At 45.3% G+C, this 22,139-nt stretch overlaps 2 protein-coding genes across 2 annotated transcripts; both read left to right on the top strand.

The window, feature by feature from the left end:
- Positions 1–13,941: 13,941 nt before the first annotated feature.
- On the top strand, positions 13,942–14,701 carry LOC125505996 (peamaclein-like). The gene is made up of 2 exons (XM_048670881.1): positions 13,942–14,131; positions 14,239–14,701. Exons 1-2 carry the CDS (start codon positions 14,041–14,043, stop codon positions 14,430–14,432), a joined length of 285 nt encoding a protein of 94 aa, XP_048526838.1. The 5' UTR covers positions 13,942–14,040; the 3' UTR covers positions 14,433–14,701.
- Positions 14,702–18,536: 3,835 nt separating this feature from the next.
- On the top strand, positions 18,537–21,526 carry LOC125505994 (something about silencing protein 10-like). The gene is made up of 2 exons (XM_048670880.1): positions 18,537–19,481; positions 20,893–21,526. Exons 1-2 carry the CDS (start codon positions 18,690–18,692, stop codon positions 21,373–21,375), a joined length of 1,275 nt encoding a protein of 424 aa, XP_048526837.1. The 5' UTR covers positions 18,537–18,689; the 3' UTR covers positions 21,376–21,526.
- The last annotated feature ends 613 nt before the right edge of the window (positions 21,527–22,139 follow it).

Raw genomic sequence — 22,139 nt, 5'->3', positions numbered from 1 at the left:
ACAGACATGGCCTCGGAACACGGAAGACCGAAAGGTCGAGCATGAGTCGTATAGAAGATACGATCAACATGAAGATGTTCACCGATGTTGACTAGTCCGTCTCACGTGATGATCGGACACGGCCTAGTTGACTCGGATCATGTTTCACTTAGATGACTAGAGGGATGTCTATCTGAGTGGGAGTTCATTGAATAATTTGATTAGATGAACTTAATTATCATGAACTTAGTCTAAAATCTTTACGCTATGTCTTGTAGATCAAATGGCCCACGCTAATGTTGCCCTCAACTTCAACGCATTCCTAGAGAAAACCAAGCTGAAAGATGATGGCAGCAACTATACGGACTGGGTCCGGAACCTGAGGATCATCCTCATAGCTGCCAAGAAAGATTATGTCCTAGAAGCACCGCTAGGTGACGCACCCATCCCAGAGAACCAAGACGTTATGAACGCTTGGCAGTCACGTGCTGATGATTACTCCCTCGTTCAGTGCGACATGCTTTACAGCTTAGAACCGGGGCTCCAAAAGCGTTTTGAGAGACACAGAGCATATAAGATGTTCGAAGAGCTGAAAATGGTTTTCCAAGCTCATGCCCGGGTCGAGAGATATGAAGTCTCCGACAAGTTCTTCAGTTGTAAGATGGAGGAAAATAGTTCTGTCAGTGAGCACATACTCAAAATGTCTGGGTTGCATAACCGCTTGACTCAGCTAGGAGTTAATCTCCCGGATGACGCGGTCATTGACAGAATCCTTCAATCGCTTCCACCGAGCTACAAGAGCTTTGTGATGAACTTCAATATGCAGGGGATGGAAAAGACCATTCCTGAGGTATATTCAATGTTGAAATCAGCGGAGATGGAAATCAAAAAGGAACATCAAGTGTTGATGGTGAATAAAACCACTAAGTTCAAGAAAGGCAAGGGTAAAAAGAACTTCAAGAAGGACGGCAAGGGAGTTGCCGCGCCCGGTAAGCAAGCTACCGGGAAGAAGTCAAAGAATGGACCCAAGCCTGAGACTGAGTGTTTTTATTGCAAGGGAAGTGGTCACTGGAAGCGGAACTGCCCCCAAATACTTAGCGGACAAGAAGGCCGGCAACACTAAAGGTATATGTAATATACATGTAATTTATGTGTACCTTACCAGTACTCGTAGTAGCTCCTGGGTATTTGATACCGGTGCGGTTGCTCACATTTGTAACTCAAAGCAGGAGCTGCGGAATAAGCGGAGACTGGTGAAGGACGAGGTGACGATGCGCGTCGGGAATGGTTCCAAGGTCGATGTGATCGCCGTCGGCACGCTGCCTCTACATTTACCTACGGGATTAGTTTTAAACCTCAATAATTGTTATTTAGTGCCAGCTTTGAGCATGAACATTGTATCAGGATCTCGTTTAATTCGAGATGGCTACTCATTTAAATCCGAGAATAGTGGTTGTTCTATTTATATGAGAGATATGTTTTATGGTCATGCTCTGCTGGTGAATGGTTTATTCTTAATGAATCTCGAGCGTAATGTTACACATATTCATAGTGTGAATACCAAAAGATGTAAGGTTGATAATGATAGTCCCACATACTTGTGGCACTGCCGCCTTGGTCACATAGGTGTCAAACGCATGAAGAAGCTCCATGTAGATGGACTTTTGGAGTCTCTTGATTACGAATCATTTGACACGTGCGAACCATGCCTCATGGGTAAAATGACCAAGACTCCGTTCTCAGGAACAATGGAGCGAGCAACCAACTTATTGGAAATCATACATACTGATGTGTGCGGTCCAATGAGTGTTGAGGCTCGCGGTGGCTATCGTTATGTTCTCACCCTCACTGATGACTTGAGTAGATATGGATATGTCTACTTAATGAAACACAAGTCTGAGACCTTTGAAAAGTTCAAGGAATTTCAGAGTGAGGTCGAGAATCAACGTGACAGGAAAATCAAGTTCTTGCGCTCAGATCATGGGGGAGAATACTTGAGTCACGAATTTGGCACACACTTAAGGAAATGTGGAATAGTTTCACAACTCACGCCGCCTGGAACACCTCGGCGTAATGGTGTGTCAGAACGTCGTAATCGCACTCTATTGGATATGGTGCGATCTATGATGTCTCTTACCGATTTACCGCTGTCATTTTGGGGCTATGCTTTAGAGACTGCCGCATTCACTTTAAATAGGGCTCCGTCGAAATCCGTTGAGACGACACCGTATGAATTATGGTTTGGGAAGAAACCTAAGATGTTGTTTCTAAAAGTTTGGGGATGCGATGCTTATGTCAAGAAACTTCAACCTGAAAAGCTCGAACCCAAGTCGGAAAAATGCGTCTTCATAGGATACCCTAAAGAAACTATTGGGTATACCTTCTACCTCAGATCCGAAGGCAAGATCTTTGTTGCCAAGAATGGATCCTTTCTAGAGAAAGAGTTTCTCTCAAAAGAAATAAGTGGGAGGAAAGCAGAACTCGATGAAGTATTACCTCTTGAACCGGTAAGTGGCGCAGCTCAAGAAAATGTTCCTGAGGTGCCTGCACCGACTAGAGAGGAAGTTAATGATGATGATCATGAAACTTCAGATCAAGTTGCTACTGAACTTCGTAGGTCCACAAGGACACGTTCCACACCAGAGTGGTACGGCAACCCTGTCCTGGAAATCATGTTGTTAGACAACGGTGAACCTTCGAACTATGAAGAAGCAATGGCGGGCCCAGATTCCGACAAATGGCTGGAAGCCATGAAATCCGAGATAGGATCCATGTATGAAAACGAAGTATGGACTTTGACTGACTTGCCCGATGATCGGCGAGCCATAGAAAATAAATGGATCTTTAAGAAGAAGACAGACGCGGATGGTAATGTAACCATCTATAAAGCTCGGCTTGTCGCTAAGGGTTATCGACAAGTTAAAGGGGTTGACTACGATGAGACTTTCTCACCCGTAGCGAAGCTGAAGTCCGTCCGAATCATGTTAGCAATTGCCGCATTCTATGATTATGAGATATGGCAAATGGACGTCTAAACGGCATTCCTTAATGGTTTCCTTAAGGAAGAATTGTATATGATGCAGCCGGAAGGTTTTGTCGATCCTAAGAATGCTGACAAGGTGTGCAGGCTCCAACGCTCGATTTATGGGCTGGTGCAAGCGCCTCGGAGTTGGAACATTCGTTTTGATGAGATGATCAAAGCGTTTGGGTTTATGCAGTCTTATGGAGAAGGCTGCATTTACAAGAAAGTGAGTGGGAGCTCTGTAGCATTTCTCATATTGTATGTGGATGACATACTGTTGATGGTAAATGATATAGAATTCTTGGAAAGCATAAAGGCCTATTTGAACAAGTGTTTTTCAATGAAGGATCTTGGAGAAGCTGCTTACATATTAGGCATCAAGATCTATAGAGATAGATCGAGACGCCTCATTGGTCTTTCACAGAGTACGTACCTTGACAAGATATTGAAGAAGTTCAATATGGATCAGTCAAAGAAGGGGTTCTTGCCTGTATTGCAAGGTACGAGATTGAGCACGGCTCAATGCCCGACCACGGCAGAAGATAGAGAAAAGATGAGTGTCGTCCCCTATGCCTCGGCCATAGGGTCTATCATGTATGCTATGTTGTGTACCAGACATGATGTAAACCTTGCCGTAAGTTTGGTAGGAAGGTACCAAAGTAATCCCGGCATGGAACACTGGACAGCGGTCAAGAATATCCTGAAGTACCTGAAGAGGACTAAGGATATGTTTCTCGTTTATGGAGGTGACGAAGAGCTCGTCGTAAAGGGTTACGTCGATGCTAGCTTCGACACAGATCTGGATGACTCTAAGTCACAAACCGGATACGTGTATATTTTGAATGGTGGGGCAGTAAGCTGGTGCAGTTGCAAGCAAAGCGTTGTGGCGGGATCTACATATGAGGCGGAGTACATGGCAGCCTCGGAGGCAGCACAAGAGGCAATCTGGGTGAAGGAGTTCATTACCGACCTAGGAGTCATACCCAATGCGTTGGGCCCGATGACTCTCTTCTGTGACAACACTGGAGCTATTGCCCTTGCCAAGGAGCCCAGGTTTCACAGGAAGACCAGGCATATCAAGTGTCGCTTCAACTCCATTCGTGAAAGTGTTCAAAATGGAGACATAGATATTTGTAAAGTACATACGGACCTGAATGTGGCAGATCCGTTGACTAAACCTTTCCCTAGAGCAAAACATGATCAACACCAGAACTGCATAGGTGTTTGATTCATCACAATGTAACTAGACTATTGACTCTAGTGCAAGTGGGAGACTGTTGGAAATATGCCCTAGAGGCAATAATAAAATGGTTATTATTATATCTCTTTGTTCATGATAATTGTCTATTGTTCATGCTATAATTGTGTTATCCGGAAATCGTAATACATGTGTGAATACATAGACCACAACACGTCCCTAGTGAGCCTCTAGTTGACTAGCTCGTTGATCAAAAGATAGTCATGGTTTCCTGACTATGGACATTGGATGTCATTGATAACGGGATCACATCATTAGGAGAATGATGTGATGGACAAGACCCAATCCTAAGCATAGCTCAAAGATCGTGTAGTTCGTTTGCTATAGCTTTTCCGAATGTCAAGTATCATTTCCTTAGACCATGAGATTGTGCAACTCCCGGATACCGTAGGAGTGCTTTGGGTGTGCCAAACGTCACAACGTAACTGGGTGACTATAAAGGTACACTACGGGTATCTCCAAAAGTGTCTGTTGGGTTGGCATGAATCGAGACTGGGTTTTGTCACTCCGTATGACGGAGAGGTATCTCTGGGCCCACTCGGTAATGCATCATCATAATGAGCTCAATGTGACCAAGTGGTTGATCACGGGATCATGCATTACGGTACGAGTAAAGTGACTTGCCAGTAACGAGATTGAACGAGGTATTGGGATACTGACGATCGAGTCTCGGGCAAGTAACGTACCGATTGACAAAGGGAATTGTATAAATTGTATACGGGATTGATCGAATCCTCGACATCGTGGTTCATCCGATGAGATCATCAAGGAGCATGTGGGAGCCAACATGGGTATCCAGATCCCGCTGTTGGTTATTGACCGGAGAGTCGTCTCAATCATGTATGCGTGTCTCCCGAACCCGTAGGGTCTACACACTTAAGGTTCGGTGATGCTAGGGTTGTTGAGATATTAGTATACGGTAACCCGAAAGTTGTTCGGAGTCCCGGATGAGATCCCGAACGTCACGAGGAGTTCCGGAATGGTCCGGAGGTGAAGATTTATATATAGGAAGTCAAGTTTCGGCCATCGGGAAGGTTTTCGGGGTAATCGGTATTGTACCGGGACCACCGGAAGGGTCCCGGGGGTCCACCGGGTGGGGCCACCTATCCCGGAGGGCCCCATGTGCTGAAGTGGGAGGGGAACCAGCCCCAGATGGGCTGGTGCGCCCCCCCCCCATGGGCCTCCCCTACGCCTAGGGTTGGAAACCCTAGGGGTGGGGGCGCCCCACTTGGCTTGGGGGGCACTCCACCCCCCTTGGCCGCCGCCCCCCCTTGGAGATGGCATCTCCTAGGGCCGGCGCCCCCCTAGGGGTCCTATAAATAGTGGGGGGGATGGAGGGCAGCCGCACCCTAACCCTTGGCGCCTCCCTCTCCCTCCCGTGACACCTCTCCTTCTCGCAGTGCTCGGCGAAGCCCTACCGAGATCGCCGTAGTTTCCACCACCACGCCGTCGTGCTACTGGATCTCCATCAACCTCTCCTTCCCCCTTGCTAGATCAAGTTGGAGGAGACATCTTCCCAACCGTACGTGTGTTGAACGCGGAGGTGCCGTCCGTTCGGCGCTAGGTCATCGGTGATTTGGATCACGACGAGTATGACTCCATCAACCCCGTTCTCTTGAACGCTTCCGCGCGCGATCTACAAGGGTATGTAGATGCACTCCCCTCTCCCTCGTTGCTAGATGACTCCATAGATTGATCTTGGTGATGCGTAGAAAATTTTAAAATTCTGCTACGTTCCCCAATAGAGGGCACCCGAGCCGGTTGTCGTCGGGCGAGTCCGGTTGCGGCTCTATCGTGCTCAGAGGTTATGGGAAGGGGGAGAACGCGACGAGGGGGGAGCGGACGAGCTGCAGAGGGTCACGGAGACGAGCAGCGCCCAGGGTCACAAGGAGGAAGAGTACATGGCAGATGAAGGCGACGGCGCACACGGGCGCGTACTGTGCGGCGATGATGATGGCTCGTCGGGGAAGAAAACGGAGGGGGAGAGGGGTCCAGGGGGAAGAGGACGCCGAGGGGGGCTCTTGGACACGCCAGGGCGACCGAGTGGACCTCCCCATGGGCTCCAGAGACACAGTGCACCCACAGTGCATGCAACGCGTGCGCTCTACGCGTGGTCACTGCATGAATATGGCACAGACACGCGTTCTGGTCGGCCTGGATATGTCTAGCGAGTAGATCACTCCCCCACTAGAGGTTTTGAGCAAAGATACAACACATAGGGCTCATGGTGTGACTGCATGTTGCTCAAGTCCAAAACAACAGCAACCTGTTTGATATAAATATTGGGCAGTGCATAGCTCCATTAGACACGAGATTTGGGTGAGAGTTCACATCTAATAAGGTGACCAGTGTGCCAAAATATCAGGCCAAAAAGATGAGTCTAGCTGGTACTTCACGTGCAACCTGCCCAGCTGACCAGAAATACAAATGAGGGTGCTGGGAGAAAATGGCTAAGTAGAATGAGCTGATATTTGGTGGAGTGTGATTATATAATCATTAGAGACTGCTGGAAAAAGTTTCAGCTCATTTGATCATCCATGAGGGCACTTCCTTCACAGACAAAAAACCTGTACAGAAACTTGAAAAAATTGCAAGGGGAGATTGGATTGATGGATTGAGCTGAAGTTTGGTTTGGAGTAGTGAGTTAACAATATTAACCACCATGCAAAATTTCAGCCAAAAAGGAGTTAGGAATCTAGCACTTCCTTTGCAAAATTTTAGACAAGGTAGAAACTTGCATTGGATCATGTACCAAAATTTTGAACTATGGAACAATGGTTTAGGATGGAACTAGTGAAGATGTAGCAAGGATAACCTCCACAAATTATTTGGGAATTTTCCTGGCTATAAAAATGGTAGTTCCTTTAGAAAGTGGCAGAAATGGAATATTGGCTTAAAATAGGAAAAGGGAGTTTTCCTTATTTAATTATGGCCAATATTTTTGCCAGAGATTGGAATAGGCATAAATATCATCTCCCCAAATTTTCATGAATTTTAGAGATGTCTAGCTATGCCTCTGGATTTTATTCCTCAAAAAGACAAAAGAAGGGACAAATTCCAAATGGAAAATATTGCATATGACTTAGCAATATTTTTTCATATCCCTGGTTTGCAGGTGTAGGAGGATCTCTGCGAATATTTGGAAGATCAGTGGAGCAAAGGAAATGATGGCTCCTTTGTAATCACAAAGGCAGGATTCAAATTCCAAGAATTTGGAATTAGGGTTTTGATGGATTTTGATGGAGTTCGAGATGATGCAAATGAGGTCTTGCCCAACATCAAAGGTAGAGGCAAGGTTTTGAAAGGTTGAAAATGGCCTGGGTTCTCGGAATCATCTAGCAAACTCCGGAGAAAGATTTTGAAAAGAATGCTTGGAAGGAATAACATCGCAAAAAATGATAACCCGATTTTTGGGCTGTTACAACTTTAATGAAATATTATATACTTCGGAGAAAGAGGGTAGTAACGCAAGACTAAATGGTATGATGAGGGAATTCCGTGAATGTCTTATGGATTGTGGGATGGAGTATTTAGAATACATCAGCGATCCTTTTACTTGGAGTAGAGGTGATATTCGAGAGCGTCTTGACCGTGCAGTGTGCAGTGTAGGGTGGGCTCATAAATTTCCTCATGCAGCAGTGACCAACGAAGAATATGTTCACTCTGACCACCGTCCGCTGGTCCTGGATATGAACTATCTGGATGATAACATTTTTAGACGACCAACAGGGTGTGTAAAACAATTTGAAGCTAAATGGCTAAAGGAAGAGACTGTTAATGAAATCGTTAAGGTATCTGGGAAAGAGTAAAGTTAGCAGGCATTGGCCCTTCCCTTGTAGACCGAACGAGAGCCGTGCATGCCGATTTGCACAACCGGGACCATGAAATTCTTAAGGGTCAGATGAACACTGAACCCCACTGCCGTCAGAAGGCAATTATGGGTAATCAAGAACCTCTTGGACCAAGAGGAAATCTTCTAGGTTCAGAGACGCCATGCGAATTGGTTGATGCACGGGGATCGTAACACGTCGTTTTTCCATAACACAACCACGGCCAGAAAGAAAAGGAATAATATTAAAAATTACTAGATGACTCGGGGGTCTGGAAGGAAGATAAGGAGTTGAAGGATTACATCACTGGTTATTTTTCAAAACTATTCACGTCGGAAGTTCAACAACCAAACCAAGAGGTTTTGTCCCTTGTTCATAGGAGAGTTTCCATTGAGATGAACAATGATCTTTTAGCCCCTTACACTGTCGAAGATGTTCACAAGGCGTTGTTCGATATTGGGGGCCTAAAAGCCCCAGGTCTAGATGGTCTACATGCTATCTTCTATAAGAGATTCTGGCCCATGCTAGGTGATGACCTGATAGAGGAGGTGCTGCAAGCAATCAATACATGTACCATCCCGGTCGGTTGGAACGATACTGCAATTGTGATGATTCCAAAGGTTAACTCACCGGAAAAGGTAACCCAATTTAGGCCAATAATCTTATGTAATGTGGTATATAAAATAATTGCAAAGATGGCGGCTTCTCGTTTAAAGGTCTTCCTGCCAGAGGTTATCAGCCCCACTCAAAGTGCCTTCATGCCTGGCAGACTCATCAGGATAATATTCTAGTAGCTTATGAATGTTTTCACACAATCAAGAATAAGAGAGAAGGTAGAGAAGGTCTGTGTGCTATAAAACTTGATATGCACAAAGCTTATGGTAGAATCGAGTGGCCTTTCCTAAAAGAAATTATGTTGAGACTAGGCTTCCGTCAAGAATGGGTGAACTTATTATGTAATGCGTCTCAACAGTTGAATACAGAGTTAGGATTAATACCAAGGAAAGTGAGAGTTTCAAGCCTATAAGAGGCTTGCGACAGGGTGACCCGTTGTCACCATACCTTTTCTTGTTGTGTACTGAAGGCTTGAATGCCCTACTGACACATGCGGAGGAAAATGGAAAAATCTCAACTGTAAGAGTAGGTAGAGACGCCCCACCGATAATAAACCTTCTTTTTGTGGATCATTCATTGATTCTTATGAAAGCCAACAAACAAAGTGCGGAAACTCTGAAAGTTGCGCTCAATCTATATTGCGAGGCATTGGGACAATTAGTTAGCGTTGAAAACTCCAGTATTTTCTTCAGTCCCAACACGAAGGTGGAGATTACAGCACAACTTTGCACAACACTGAATATAATGACGGAGGCCCTTAGTAATAAATATCTAGGTCTGCCAAAAAATGTGGGGATAGATAAAATAGACTGTTTCCAATTTTTAATTGAGCGTGTTGTCAAGAGAATCAGTGGCTGGAAGGAAAAATTACTATCTACCAGGGGAAAGGAGATCCTGCTCAAGGCTGTGATCCAAGCCATACCTACCTATGCAATGTCAGTCTTTAAAATTCCTTTAAAAATTGTAAAGGAATCATCGACGCGATAGCGCATTTCTGGTGGGGAGACGAGGAGAATAAGAAGATTATGCATTGGATGTCCTGGTGGAAATTGTGTGTTCCTAAAAGTCAAGGAGGAATGGGATTTCGTGATATCCACTGTTTTAATTTGGCGTTACTCGCCAAACGGGCATGGCGTCTGTTGGATAATCCTGATTCCTTATGCGCTTCTATCGTACGGGCAAAGTATTACCCTGATGGTGATCTGTTAAATGCGAAGTTAAAGAAAGGCTCTTCCTTTACATGGCAAAGTATCATGGAAGGCACAAATACACTAAAACGTGGCTATATTTGATGAGCAGGGAACGGACACAACATAAATATTTGGAAAAATGTCTGGATCCCAAACTATGCAACTAGAAAAATTATAATGCCTAAGGGAGGTAATATGTTAACTAAGGTAGGTGATCTCATTGATCTTGCTTCTAATAATTGGGATGAATACCTGATTGAACAAACTATGTGGCCAATTGATGTACAAAGGATTCTTTCAATTCCCCTACTGCAACATGATATGCAAGATTTCATTGCCTGGAATTATACAAAAATTGGTATTTTCTCAGTTCGATCAGCCTATTTTATGGAGTGGGATCACCAGTATGGAACCAAACTAAAACACTCTAATGGGATGGGGCGAACCGCACTTAACCCTATTTGGAGTAAGATATGGAAGTTAGCCTGTCTGGCACAAGTTAAAAATTTCTTATGGCGTACGCTACATGGTACAATCTCATGCCGAGTTACACTAGCAAACAGACATATGAAGGTTTCACCCATCTGCCCCCACTTGCTCGGAGAGCTTAGAAGATACAAAACATATGCTCTTCCACTGTAGTAAAGCAAAGGAGGTCTGGAAAAGGCTGGGGTGGATGATATTATTGATAACGCTTGTGAAATGGACTGTGCGGGAGAGGCGGTGTTGGAGTATCTACTACTCCTACCAGATCAAGATTTGTGGATATTGGGTTACCACATTGTATGTGAGATGATTGCTATTTCAGCATGGTATATATGGTGGAAAAAAAGAAAGTTGGTACACGGTGAGAAAACTCAAAATGTAACTCAGATCTCAATGGGGATTCTTGCTCTGACCAAATTTTTTGTTAATGCATTATCCCCCAAGGCGTCGATTAAAAAGGAGAGTTGTTCTTGTCCTCCAAGAGGTTTCGTTAAACTTAATTTTGATGCTTCTTTTGATCACGATCTTCTTAGGGGCTCCATGGGAGCAGTCCTTCGAGAGGACAAAGGCAGGCTCATAGCTGGAGGGAATGAGAAAATAGATTTTTCCGCGGATGTGTTGATGGCGGAAGCTTTAGCTCTAAAATTCGGTCTAACACTGGCACAATGGGCGGGATGCAATAACCTTATTATAAATTCGGATAATATGGAGGTGATTGATACTATGAATGATGGAGGACAGTTGGCGTGTGCGGCGGCAGCAATCTTCGATGATTGTTTTCATTATGCTTGTGATTTTGCTACTACTAGATTTGAGCGCTGTAACGGGGAAGCAAATAAAGTAGCTCATGAGCTTGCTAGATTAGCTAGATTTTTGTTGACTTCCGATTCGTTTGAGGAGCCTTAAATGAATTTGTAATGATCCTCACAAACGATGTACTACTTATTACAAATGAATAAAGTAGAGTTTTCTTAAAAAAAAGTCTTACCTCCTCCTTGATAAGGTTGAGCAATATTAACGGAAGACCCTAGCGTTGCGCTCGTTCCAAATTGCCCAAGTGACAAGCATTATGAGGGAGGCCATTGCTTTTCTATTCGGAGAGCTATCACCGGCGCACTTACTCCATAGTCCTCAATGGAGTTGTCCAGATGCCAAGAGGAGGTATCAATGTAGTTAAGGTGGAGCCAGTCTTTAACCAAGTTCCAAAGCCTCAAGGTGAATAGACAATTGTAGAGCAAGTGAGCGCCGGATTCTTGAACCCTTTTGCAAAGGGGACACAACCCACAATTTGGCCAACCTGTCCATGGTCCAAATCCGATTTTGGATGGATAGCCAATCAAAAAATTTGACCTTTGATGGCACCCAAGCCTTCCAAACCATGAAGTCCAAAGGGGATAGGATCCTCCCTAGTAATCGAGCCCTATAAGCCGAGGCCGCGGAGTAGTGCCCACTCTCTGTATGCTTCCACAAAATGTCATCTTCCCGTTGGTTATCGATGTGGAAATCATTAATCAGCATCCACAGGACAAAGAATTGTTGGATGTGCTAAACGGAAACAATGGTGGCGGGGCTGATCTTGGAGATCCAAGTGTTCTCCCGAACAGCCTCATACCCCTTCCAATTTTTCCTCGTGGAGGCGTCATGGATGAGCAGGGCGATGTCCATAGGCTTACGCCCAATAAGCCAAGGGGAACCCCAAAAGAGGTTTTTTGTGCCATTGCACACGGTGATGGTGGCGGATGCATAAAAGAAGTTTTAAGTCCTCATCATCACATGGATTTCCCATGCCCATCCACAATTTGGTTGGCTCCTTCCATTCGTACCACGGCCGTCGAAGACGAAGGGCACGAGCAAATTTGTCAATTAAGCACACTGAGGCCCCCATACTCAAGTGACCGACATACAACCTCCCAGGTCACCTTACACTTCGCTCTGGTAGTCTTATCTGATCCGGAGCAAAGGAAAGCTTTCTCCAGTTTATTGGCATATTGAAGCGTGCTTGCTGGAATGGTGAGGGAAATGATGAAATAAATCATTTGAGAAGTGAGGACGGACTTGACGAGCGCGGTGCAGCCAATGGTGGTGATGTTGTTGCCATCCCAAGGGACAAGCTTTCCAGCATTGAACACAGGCTTTTAAGTTTTATAAGTAAGTCCAAGGGGCAAGCTTTCTGCATTTTGGGTTACAGCTAGCTCCCGTGGGAAAGCGCTTGTAGTATAAGTAATCCAAGGGACAACGTTTTTAGTCATCTATGACACTACTACTATGTTACTTTGCACTATGAAGATAGTAATTTAGACTAGTGTCATATATATGACACTAGTATAAGTTACTCCCCACTATGACCAGCCTAAGTAATTTCTGTGTGCCACTGCTAGCTACCAGTTCGCCACATAGGCCATTAATAAATAAATGAGCAAAAACAGAGTGAGTTTCCTTTCTGTCTTTGAGCGAAAAGAAGAGCAAACAAGTCCCAAGGCCAAAGCTTTTCAGGTGCAAGCTCACTGGATTCTGATAGTAGTTTTAACATGGTCCCTCGCACCTCGGGGAGAAGTAAAGGGTAAAGGGTAGATCTATTACATGGTGGCGCCAGGTAATTAGCATGTGTAAATTAAGAAGGCCGCAACCAGTCACCTCTTGCCTCGGGCAGAATATCCTCCTCCCAAATCTCTCGTCGAATCGTCGGAAGAGAAAATTATGTGTGTGTGGGGGGGGGGGGATTATATGAGACCAGGTCTCACGGTTAGCAGGTGAGACCCGTCCTAATGGATGACACGTGGCATTCACCAATCATAAAGCATCTAATTTCTCTCCCCCTTGATTTTAAGTGGGGGATGAGGGATGCTTTGAGATTTGTGAATGTCACGTGTCATCTATCAGGATGGGTCTCGCGTGAGACCTGTCTCATAGAATTCTTTTCCGTGGGGAGGGGAGGGGGTGATCTCTTCCTGAGTTTCTCGTTCCACGGCAAAAAATAATTAATCTCGTGTCATGTTGTTCTGCTTAACCATGTTTCTTTTGTTTTATGAAGTTCGTCGTTTTACTTAACCATGCTAATCACTATGATGGCTGTCTCGTTTGTTCTATGATGTTTGCCATTTTACTTAACCATAGAAGTAACTATTAGTACGTTATAGAAAGAACGAAATTGTTCCAAATTAATCTCATGTCATGTTATTCTCTGGTATTGTAACATTCTCATGTAAATTGTGGCATTTAATGGCTTTAATCACATAAGTTAGGCACGCAATAAGTTCCTTCTTCTCCGTTTTAATCACATAAATTAGAAATGCAACAGTTTCCTTTTCCTAAGACGCTCTAATATATGCTAGTGGAGTAATATTTTTACGATTTTCCTTTTTCTGATACTTACCAAATATAAGCAGTCAGTAACCTATTACCTCATTTAAACAAAAAAAAGTAACCTATTACCTCTCGTGGCGTTCATTCTTGACCCTTGGATTAAAAATAATGAACGGTCCAAAATAGTTGTGGCCATTCCAAGATCTGTCAAGCTTTTGGGCCCTATAAATAGCCCCAAATGCCCCAAGACACTGGTACCAACTCACTCCTCCAGCTCCCTACTCTCAAGGCTCAAAGCTCACACCAACCAGCAGGCAGCAGCGCTCTGCCAGAGCCAAGAACCTCAAGCACACCACAATGAAGCTTGGCCCCACCGCCACCACTGTGGCTCTCCTCCTTGTCCTCCTCTTAGCGTCCTCGTCTCTGCGTGCCGCCACGGCTGGATCAGGTCAGTTCAGTGATGTGTTGATGCTGTATGTATCGCCATTATGCTGAAGTTCTTCGGCCCTTCCCTGTGTTGATGTTAACCGTGGTGGTGCGTGTGTTCTTGAGCAGCGTTCTGCGACGGCAAGTGCGGGGTGAGGTGCTCCAAGGCGAGCCGGCACGACGACTGCCTCAAGTACTGCGGGATATGCTGCGCCGAGTGCAACTGCGTGCCGTCGGGGACGGCCGGCAACAAGGACGAGTGCCCCTGCTACCGCGACAAGACCACCGGCCACGGCGCGCGCAAGAGGCCCAAGTGCCCATGATCCACCACCACCCTCCAGCCACCCTCCGCCGCTGATGGCGCCTGCCTAGCATGTACCTGAACTTCATGCATCCCTATCAATCATGTCGTACTATGTCGCGGATCACCACTATATATTATATGCGTGTAAATCATGATCTTGAGCGTCCGGTGCATGATCCTACTGTGTGTTGATAATGCATAATGCTGGCCTAGCTACTGGTTTGCCGGCAAAAATGTCGCTGTGCTGTAATAATGAACCATCATGCATCAGTAAAGTTTGTCCAGTAATTTCCTTGTTCTTTTCTGTTTTCTATGGGTAAATGTAACGAGCAAGAGTGGTGTGTTGTGTGTGAGCATAGTTTGAGGGAGGGAGCATGAAAGGGGCACGCGATCGATGTGCGTCGGTGCAAGACAGCGAGCGCGATGGGATGGGGCCTTGCTCCGTTCAGTTACTCCTCGTCTGAAAGCAGCGGTACGAACTGAATGTGACGCGTCAGGGATTGAGTTATTTCGTCCACCGCCCTCGCTGAGTCAGTGGACTGAAACTGTGCTACAATCAATGGCGGAGTTGATGGCTTTGCTCGGCCTGTTGCGGTGCGAGTTCCCGTGGCCGGCACCGGAGTGAAGCTCGGATGGGAAAGCCGTGGGATCCAGTGTCGGCTGTTTGTCCTCGTCCCGGTACAGAAGCACTTCCGGAGACGACTTTTACTCGCCCAGTGTTGTTACTGTTTTTCACCGTAGATGATTGAAAATTTACCGAGATGGCAGCACGATTAATGCATGACTGGAAGGATGAAATCTGAGCTTGGCAGGTCTGTTTAAGGTTTTGGCACCAAATGGCCTGTTGCGGGTGAAAACTTTTGACCTCGCGAGATTTGCCGTTGATGCACTACGCTACACAACGTGTATAGGGCGTGTTTTGTTGCTCGCACTAACTCTAAACGGGCTCAGTGGATACAAAAAGAGCATATTTGATTGTTCATGTGAGGTGTTGGTCCGTATGCGCATGAAACTCAAAGCGCCCCATATCCTCGCTCACTGGGAATTCTTGAATCAATCGTTTTCGTGGAGCTGGACTGAGGCGAGCGCAAGAGGGAAACAACATGGGGAGCACGCACGGAGCTGGCACGAGACGAAAATCTGCAGCCGTTGTATGGCGTGAAATACGTTGTCACACTCCACTTTACTCGTTCACCTCTGGCTAAAGGACAAAGTCAACCTCAGTTCTCTGAAACGGCGGTAGTGTGGACCAAGATCTGCTAGCATCGGGACATGCTACTCTCCGTCAGCTACACGGCCTGCTCGTCCCCTTCGTCGTCGTCTCCGTTTCGTCCTCATCGTCTGCCATGGAGATAAGCACCATACAACCACCCTTCATCCTACCATTGTTTGGTTGTTGGGCAAGGTGTAGGATCGATTTCGCCGTTACTCACTGCAACATCGATTTCAATAGGAACGAATGGATGAAGCTACTAGCTCAAGCATCAACACTCATAGTTGCGATTCGGTCCTAAGTAATGTTGGTACATAAGAGAGCGGTTCGTCAACGTTCCAGGCATGTGATCAGCTATGATCCAATTTTAGTCCGATATAGGATGAGATTGACGAATAAAACTACATCTATAAACGTAACAATGCAGCAGTGATGGACCTAGAAATAAAATGTAGGGTGTGCACACTTTTAAAAAACAATGAGATCTATTTCAATTGGCTTGGATGGGCCATGGAAATCAGCTAATTTTTACATGGTAAAAAAATATGTCCCAAAATTCTAGTGTGCCATGGCCCACCCGCTAGGTACGCCACTGCGATGTAGAGGCCGTGAACATGCTTCAAGTAAGAAGTGCCCCTTTTGTCACGCTTGTGGGGACGTTTACGAAGAGTTGGTTGCTAAAAGATAGCATCCATGCCTATGTGAAAGAGCAAGTGGCAATGCCCTTTCATGTTGCGAGTCATAACAAGAGGTCTAGGTTGATTCACAACACATTCGGAAGATTCAATGAGACAATTTTCTGGTATTTCAAGCAAGTCTTGCATGAGGTTGGAGAGCTCAGAGGTGAGATGATCAAAGTACCTACTAGTAAAACTCCTTCGAGATGCAAGCGAGATATCGCTAGTATCCATATTTCAAGGTGATCAATACTAATTGTTAGCTCATGCCATGACATGATCGTATTGTTGCGAACCATACCAGTTTGTTCATGCCATCACGGGATTGTATTAGAGCAACTGATGATATTCATGTGACTGCTAGAGCGCCAAGGTCACATACTACATCATACAGGGGAAAATCACTGCAGAAGCCAGAGTGTGCTTGCTGATGTTGATTTTGATCTCAATTCACATGTGTTAGTTGGTTGGGAATGGCCATCCTATGATGCAAACATTCCTGCTGACAGCATGGCTCGATCTGATGGGATCAATATCCCGGGTGGTAATTCTACCTAGGAGATATTGGATATGCATGTCGGCATGTGGTTCTTCCAACCTTGAAGAAAATCAGGTATCATCTTAATGAATTCTCTACAAGGAGCTATTCTAAGACTATCAACGGACTATACAGTCTCGGGCACTCTAGCCTTAGAATTATAGTTGAGAGGGCATTTGGTGCTTTGAATAATATAGCTAAGATTCTTGATAGCCATTCCACCATTTTCCCACCCAAGTTAAGCTTATTTTTTCATGTTGCGTTCTTCATAACTCGATCCTAGAGAGGGGTCTTGATGAGTATGTGCCAGATGAAGATGATGTGATGGTTGATGATATTGACTTCGGCCATGGTATGGAGGCACATGATAATGAAGCTTGGAAGAGAAAAAGATTGGAGTGGGTTGAGGCAATGTGGGATAATAGAGACAACAAAAGGATCTAAGAAGAGGAGGAGGAGGAGAATGCTGATCTTCCCCCTTGATCGCCATTGATAAACCACCCTTCCCCCCATCCATATGACTGTTAATTTGGTACTGCTATTAACCCTCCGTTCCTAAATATTTGTCTTTCTAGAGGTTTCAAATGGTGACTACATACGGAGCAAAATGAGTGAATCTACACTCTAAAATATGTCTATATACATCCGTATGTAGTGACCATTTAAAATCTCTAGAAAGACGAATATTTAGGAACGGAGGGAGTAGTATCTAGGTCTATTAGGATGAATTGTCATTTATTCGGTGGTTAGGACTAAAATGATGTTAAATTGCTACCGCTTGTAGTGTAGTTTGTGATAAGGTCGCCACTACTGAGATGGGGTGACAACAACATTAGGTCATGAGAAATCAAATGCCAGGTAATTGCATCATCACAGCCTTAACCAAACGCCATATATGAAACCACCACCTCATTCAGCCAAACGGGGTTCAAAGCCTTGGCCCAATCAAAAACGGGCGCCACCTTATCCGAGCTCGGGGCTTGCCCCTCCTTGTCCTTGTCCGAGCTTAAAGGAAGGCCAACCGCAATGCGCCCTTCTCATCAAGCCTCGCTGGTGTGTTGCTTCTTCATGATTTGGGTGCACCACGCTGTTATGAACTGCGCATACCAAGTCATGCGTCAACGTGCCATGGCAGCATCGGCCGGGGATGGGGGTGGCGGTGGTGCTCGAGGACGAAGGAGGGGGTCGGCGATGGGGACGACAGTGGTGCTCAAGGATGGATGAGGGGGTCGGCGCTGGGGCCGACGATGGTGCCTGAGGACGAAGGAAGGGGTCGGCGACGAAGGAGGGCATCGGAGTGGCGGTGGTGAAGCTCGGGGACGGAGACACGTAGTAGGGAGTCGAGGAGGCAAGCAACAACGTGGATGGGGCAAATCGGGGCCGGCGGTGATGGCGGTTCTCCTTGCTGCGACGAAGAGCTCAAGCTCGATTTCGGCGGTAGGGAGAATCGGGTTGACGTTCATGAGAATAGGGTTTGGTTGGGGTAGGCTTTGAGAGCTGCTGGGGTGGGTTTTATAGCTGCAACGGGGCTAATCGGCTAGGGCGTGGATTGCTACACCATGAATGCGCCGATAGCTAGTGTGAAAAAATTGGACAATGAAAAGCTTTTTTTTACCAGAAAACTATATGAAATGAGGCGCTAATTCTCAAAAAAAATTTAAAAATCCCGATGGGCTAGAGATACCCTAACCCTGAACCAGCCTCTCCGCCTGTGCGCAGCGCTTCCTCCCCCACCCCGACTCCTCGATACTCCTGCCGCCACCCAACATGGGGAAGAGGCTGAGGTCGACACGGCTGCCACCCGCGGCGGACACACAGCAGTCCAAGTGATCCAGCAAGGCGGCGGCGATGTCCGACTCTGACGGCGACGAGATTGACGCCTTCCCCAAGCAGCGGGACGCCATCCCCCTCGACGCCGACGACTCGATTCATCCAGAGAAGGAGGATCCGGTGCAGCCTGTCAACGATCTCGAGGGTGTTTCCGGCCATGAAACTGATGATGGCGAAGAAGGCAAGGACGGCGATGGAAGTGATGACAGCGAAGGAGGTAAGCACCGCGACGCGGGCGCAGATAGTTACGAGGTATGGGACAAAATATATATGGCAAGAATCAAGAGAGCGACCAAGGCAATCCAACAAATTTTTGCCGGTGATGATAGTTCGGGTGATTTTTATTTTGGTAGCGGAAATACATTATACTATGATGGCGATGAGCATGATGCTGATGATGTTGACTGTGAAGAGATAAGGAGGATACAAGTAGAGAAGAACAGTAAGCTGTCAGTGAAATATTTCAGATTAGACGACGATGATGAAAGTGATGATGACGAGGGCAAATCTAGCAATTTACTGGTTCTGGACAAAGTAAAACGGGGTGCTGAAGCAGCCAAATTGACAAAGAATGGGCCTTCTAATGGGCACCATGAAATTGCCAAAAGGAAGAGCAAGGATGAAGGAAAAAGGGCTGAGAAGGGGTTGAAGGAACAAGGGTTGAAGCCAAAGTTGTCAAAAACCAGGGCAACCAATACTAGGATAAACCTGCAGACATTGGATGACTTTGATGATGAAGTGCAGAAAAATAGTCAAGTGATCAAACCTAGAAAGCTTCTGGTGAATGCCACTGGCTCAAATAGAAACAAGGTATGGGGTATTTTCATGCAGGTTTCTTATTTTTGCTGGGTACCTTCATAACTAGCTATTTTTTTAACTTGCGCGAAATCTAAATGTCTTGTGATAATGATCCAAACTGCGCTTAATTAACTAGTCTTTTATGCATATGGTGCAAATTACAAGTTCATAACTACAAAACTACACAGGCAAGTACACATGCTGTCATGTAGGACCGAAATTTCAATGACCATATGTTTCTTGCTGTAGATTCTTGCTAGTATTCAGTTGAACACTACATTAGAGAATCATTCTGATCTCGACCAAGTTGATATCTGTTACATTTTTAGTTGGTAATCTACGATTTTTTAACATTGCCACTTTCCTTTTGTCACATTTTTTCTGCAAGGGGGTAATTTGATAGAAACCTACATTCATGCTAAATCTGAAGTCTCACTGAGATAACAAAACCTGCAGTCTTCTGGTCTACTTTGGCTCCTTGTCAAGTTGTTTGTTTCATCAGGACACACAGTTTGAAGTATCCAAGTATTGACCTCAAATGTTTTATTGTTCTTTTTTGTTGTTGCCAAAAGTGGGCTGATTTTCTGCATACGTGCTGTTACTTATGCTAATTTGATAGAACCTTAACTGAATTGATACTACATCCTTACACCCAGCCATGTTACAGATATTATCAACCACCACATACTATACATTATTTGAATTATCATTGTATCCAGAATGTTAGCGAATTTTGAGGATTATTAAGTGATTTTGGAGTTGCTGGTGTGTTTTAAATATTGATTCCAAGGTTTCTCGGGTGCAGTGGGACTTTTCTTACTCTGCAAAAGGGAATTAGAATTTTGATAACATAATAGGACATGGTAATTATTGGAATGAGTACCATTGTTGGTAAAACATATCAATAATGAATTGTGCTACACTCAGGGACACTAGCTATGCTTGCGTTCCAGCTTTAAAAACCTTGGCATCACATCTCCGCATTCCTATCAACATTTGTTTCGATAAATATGAACTAGCCAACGATGCTGGTCATTTTTGGGGTCAAAATGTTGGGTCATGCTTGAATCTTGCTGCTTTGTTAGAGTTTGTAATCTTTCTGCTCTGCTGTTCCAGAACAGCCTTTGTGCTATATTATCTGTCATGTTAATAGAATGACTTATGCTATCAAGTGCATATAAGTGTTGTTCTTAGAACGCAAACCTTGTAACCCTTGTCTTACCAAAGATATCTTCTGAAATACTTGATGAATTTATAATTGTTGACTATTGCTCATATGCAAAGCTAGATCAACCCTTTAAACAAGTTCTTGTGCTTTGTCTATCGATTTCTGTGTTCTTTCCATTGTTGTTATATACTTATATTTGTTGTTATAATGGCTGTAGCTATTCCTAACCTTTTTCCCCCCTCTTCTGGCCATCAGTTCAAGTCTGTTTCTGGTGATGATGACATTCCAAAGCGAGATGAGATTGGTGAAAGACGTCGAAAACACGAACTACGTGTTCTTGCTCGGGTAGGAACCAATACACGTGGAGACAACAAGGGCAATGATGATGAAGCGTCGGAGTCTGAAGATGAATTCTACAAAGATGTCAAAAGGCAGAGGACCGAAAAGCGCTTGCGCAAAGAACAGAGCGCCCCTATCACCGGGCCGTTGGCAGAAGAAGGCGAAGGAGATGGCAAGAGGAGGGGGATCTCGCGCCAGATCGAGAAAAACCGAGGGCTGACTCGCTCCAGAAACAGGAAGCTCAAGAACCCACGGAAGAAATACAGGGCTAAGAGTGAGAAACAGGGACTTAAGTGGAGAAGTCAGGGGCATGGCGTGAAGAAGGCCTCCGGTCCATACGGAGGAGAAATGTCTGGCATTAATCCGAACGTCAGCCGTAGTGTTAGGTTCAAGGGTTGATGGCATGCATGAAAAAATTTGTTTGGGTTCGTTTGCGTGGGACAATGAACATTTCGTCTGATGGTGATTTGAGTTTGTAGTCGTAACATTTTAATACATTTGCACTGTTTATACAGTTAAAAAAGTTGCAGCCGGTACGGTGGTTGCTTCAGACGGTTGATTGTGTGTGATGAGAATTGGAAGCAGATGCGAGGCGAGGCTCAGTGAAAGTTTTTAGCTCCAACATCTTGTTGTTATGGTTAAATTTCCTCATGTGCCTCCAACCTCCTACCCTCGAGAGCCAAGGTTACACCAGGCAATGGTTTTGCAACAGAGTGTATATCTGGTAGAGTGGCAGGCCACCCTGGGCCCATTCCAGGCCAGCAGCAAACTGCGCTGCAATTGATTCTCGAATTGATGCGTTTGTTTTCACACACAAAAAAGAAAAGAATTGATGTGTGTTCTGAGTTTGATGCAGTGAAAGTTTCCATGGTCAGCACTGGGAAAGATGTGGGATCCAGCTTTTGATTGCTCCCGATTCTCCTCCTGCCGGTACAAAAGCCAACCCCTGGAAATTTTACTGTCAAGTGGTGATAATATATCCTTTGTAGGTTTGGTATAATGTTAAATGGCTGCCGTTCACTGGGAGTAAAGTCCCAGCGAACCCCAGCCATTTGATCGGGATCAAACAGTGTCGGTTTTCACAAAAAGAATACCTTCACAAAATAAAAACTGTCAACCCCTACAACTAAAGTTGCCACACCTCTACAACTAAAACTGCCACC

The sequence above is a fragment of the Triticum urartu genome, chromosome 5, assembly GCF_003073215.2.
Source record: "Triticum urartu cultivar G1812 chromosome 5, Tu2.1, whole genome shotgun sequence".
Lineage (NCBI taxonomy): Eukaryota > Viridiplantae > Streptophyta > Magnoliopsida > Poales > Poaceae > Triticum > Triticum urartu.
This window is presented reverse-complemented; position numbering and strand designations above follow the sequence as displayed.

Coding starts and splice junctions, on each gene's coding strand:
- LOC125505996 (XM_048670881.1), top strand. CDS start 14,041: ATGAAGCTTGGCCCCACCGCCACCACTGTGGCTCTCCTCCTTGTCCTC. Junction 14,132..14,238: donor TGCCGCCACGGCTGGATCAG/GTCAGTTCAGTG, acceptor GTTCTTGAGCAG/CGTTCTGCGACGGCAAGTGC.
- LOC125505994 (XM_048670880.1), top strand. CDS start 18,690: ATGTCCGACTCTGACGGCGACGAGATTGACGCCTTCCCCAAGCAGCGG. Junction 19,482..20,892: donor CTGGCTCAAATAGAAACAAG/GTATGGGGTATT, acceptor TCTGGCCATCAG/TTCAAGTCTGTTTCTGGTGA.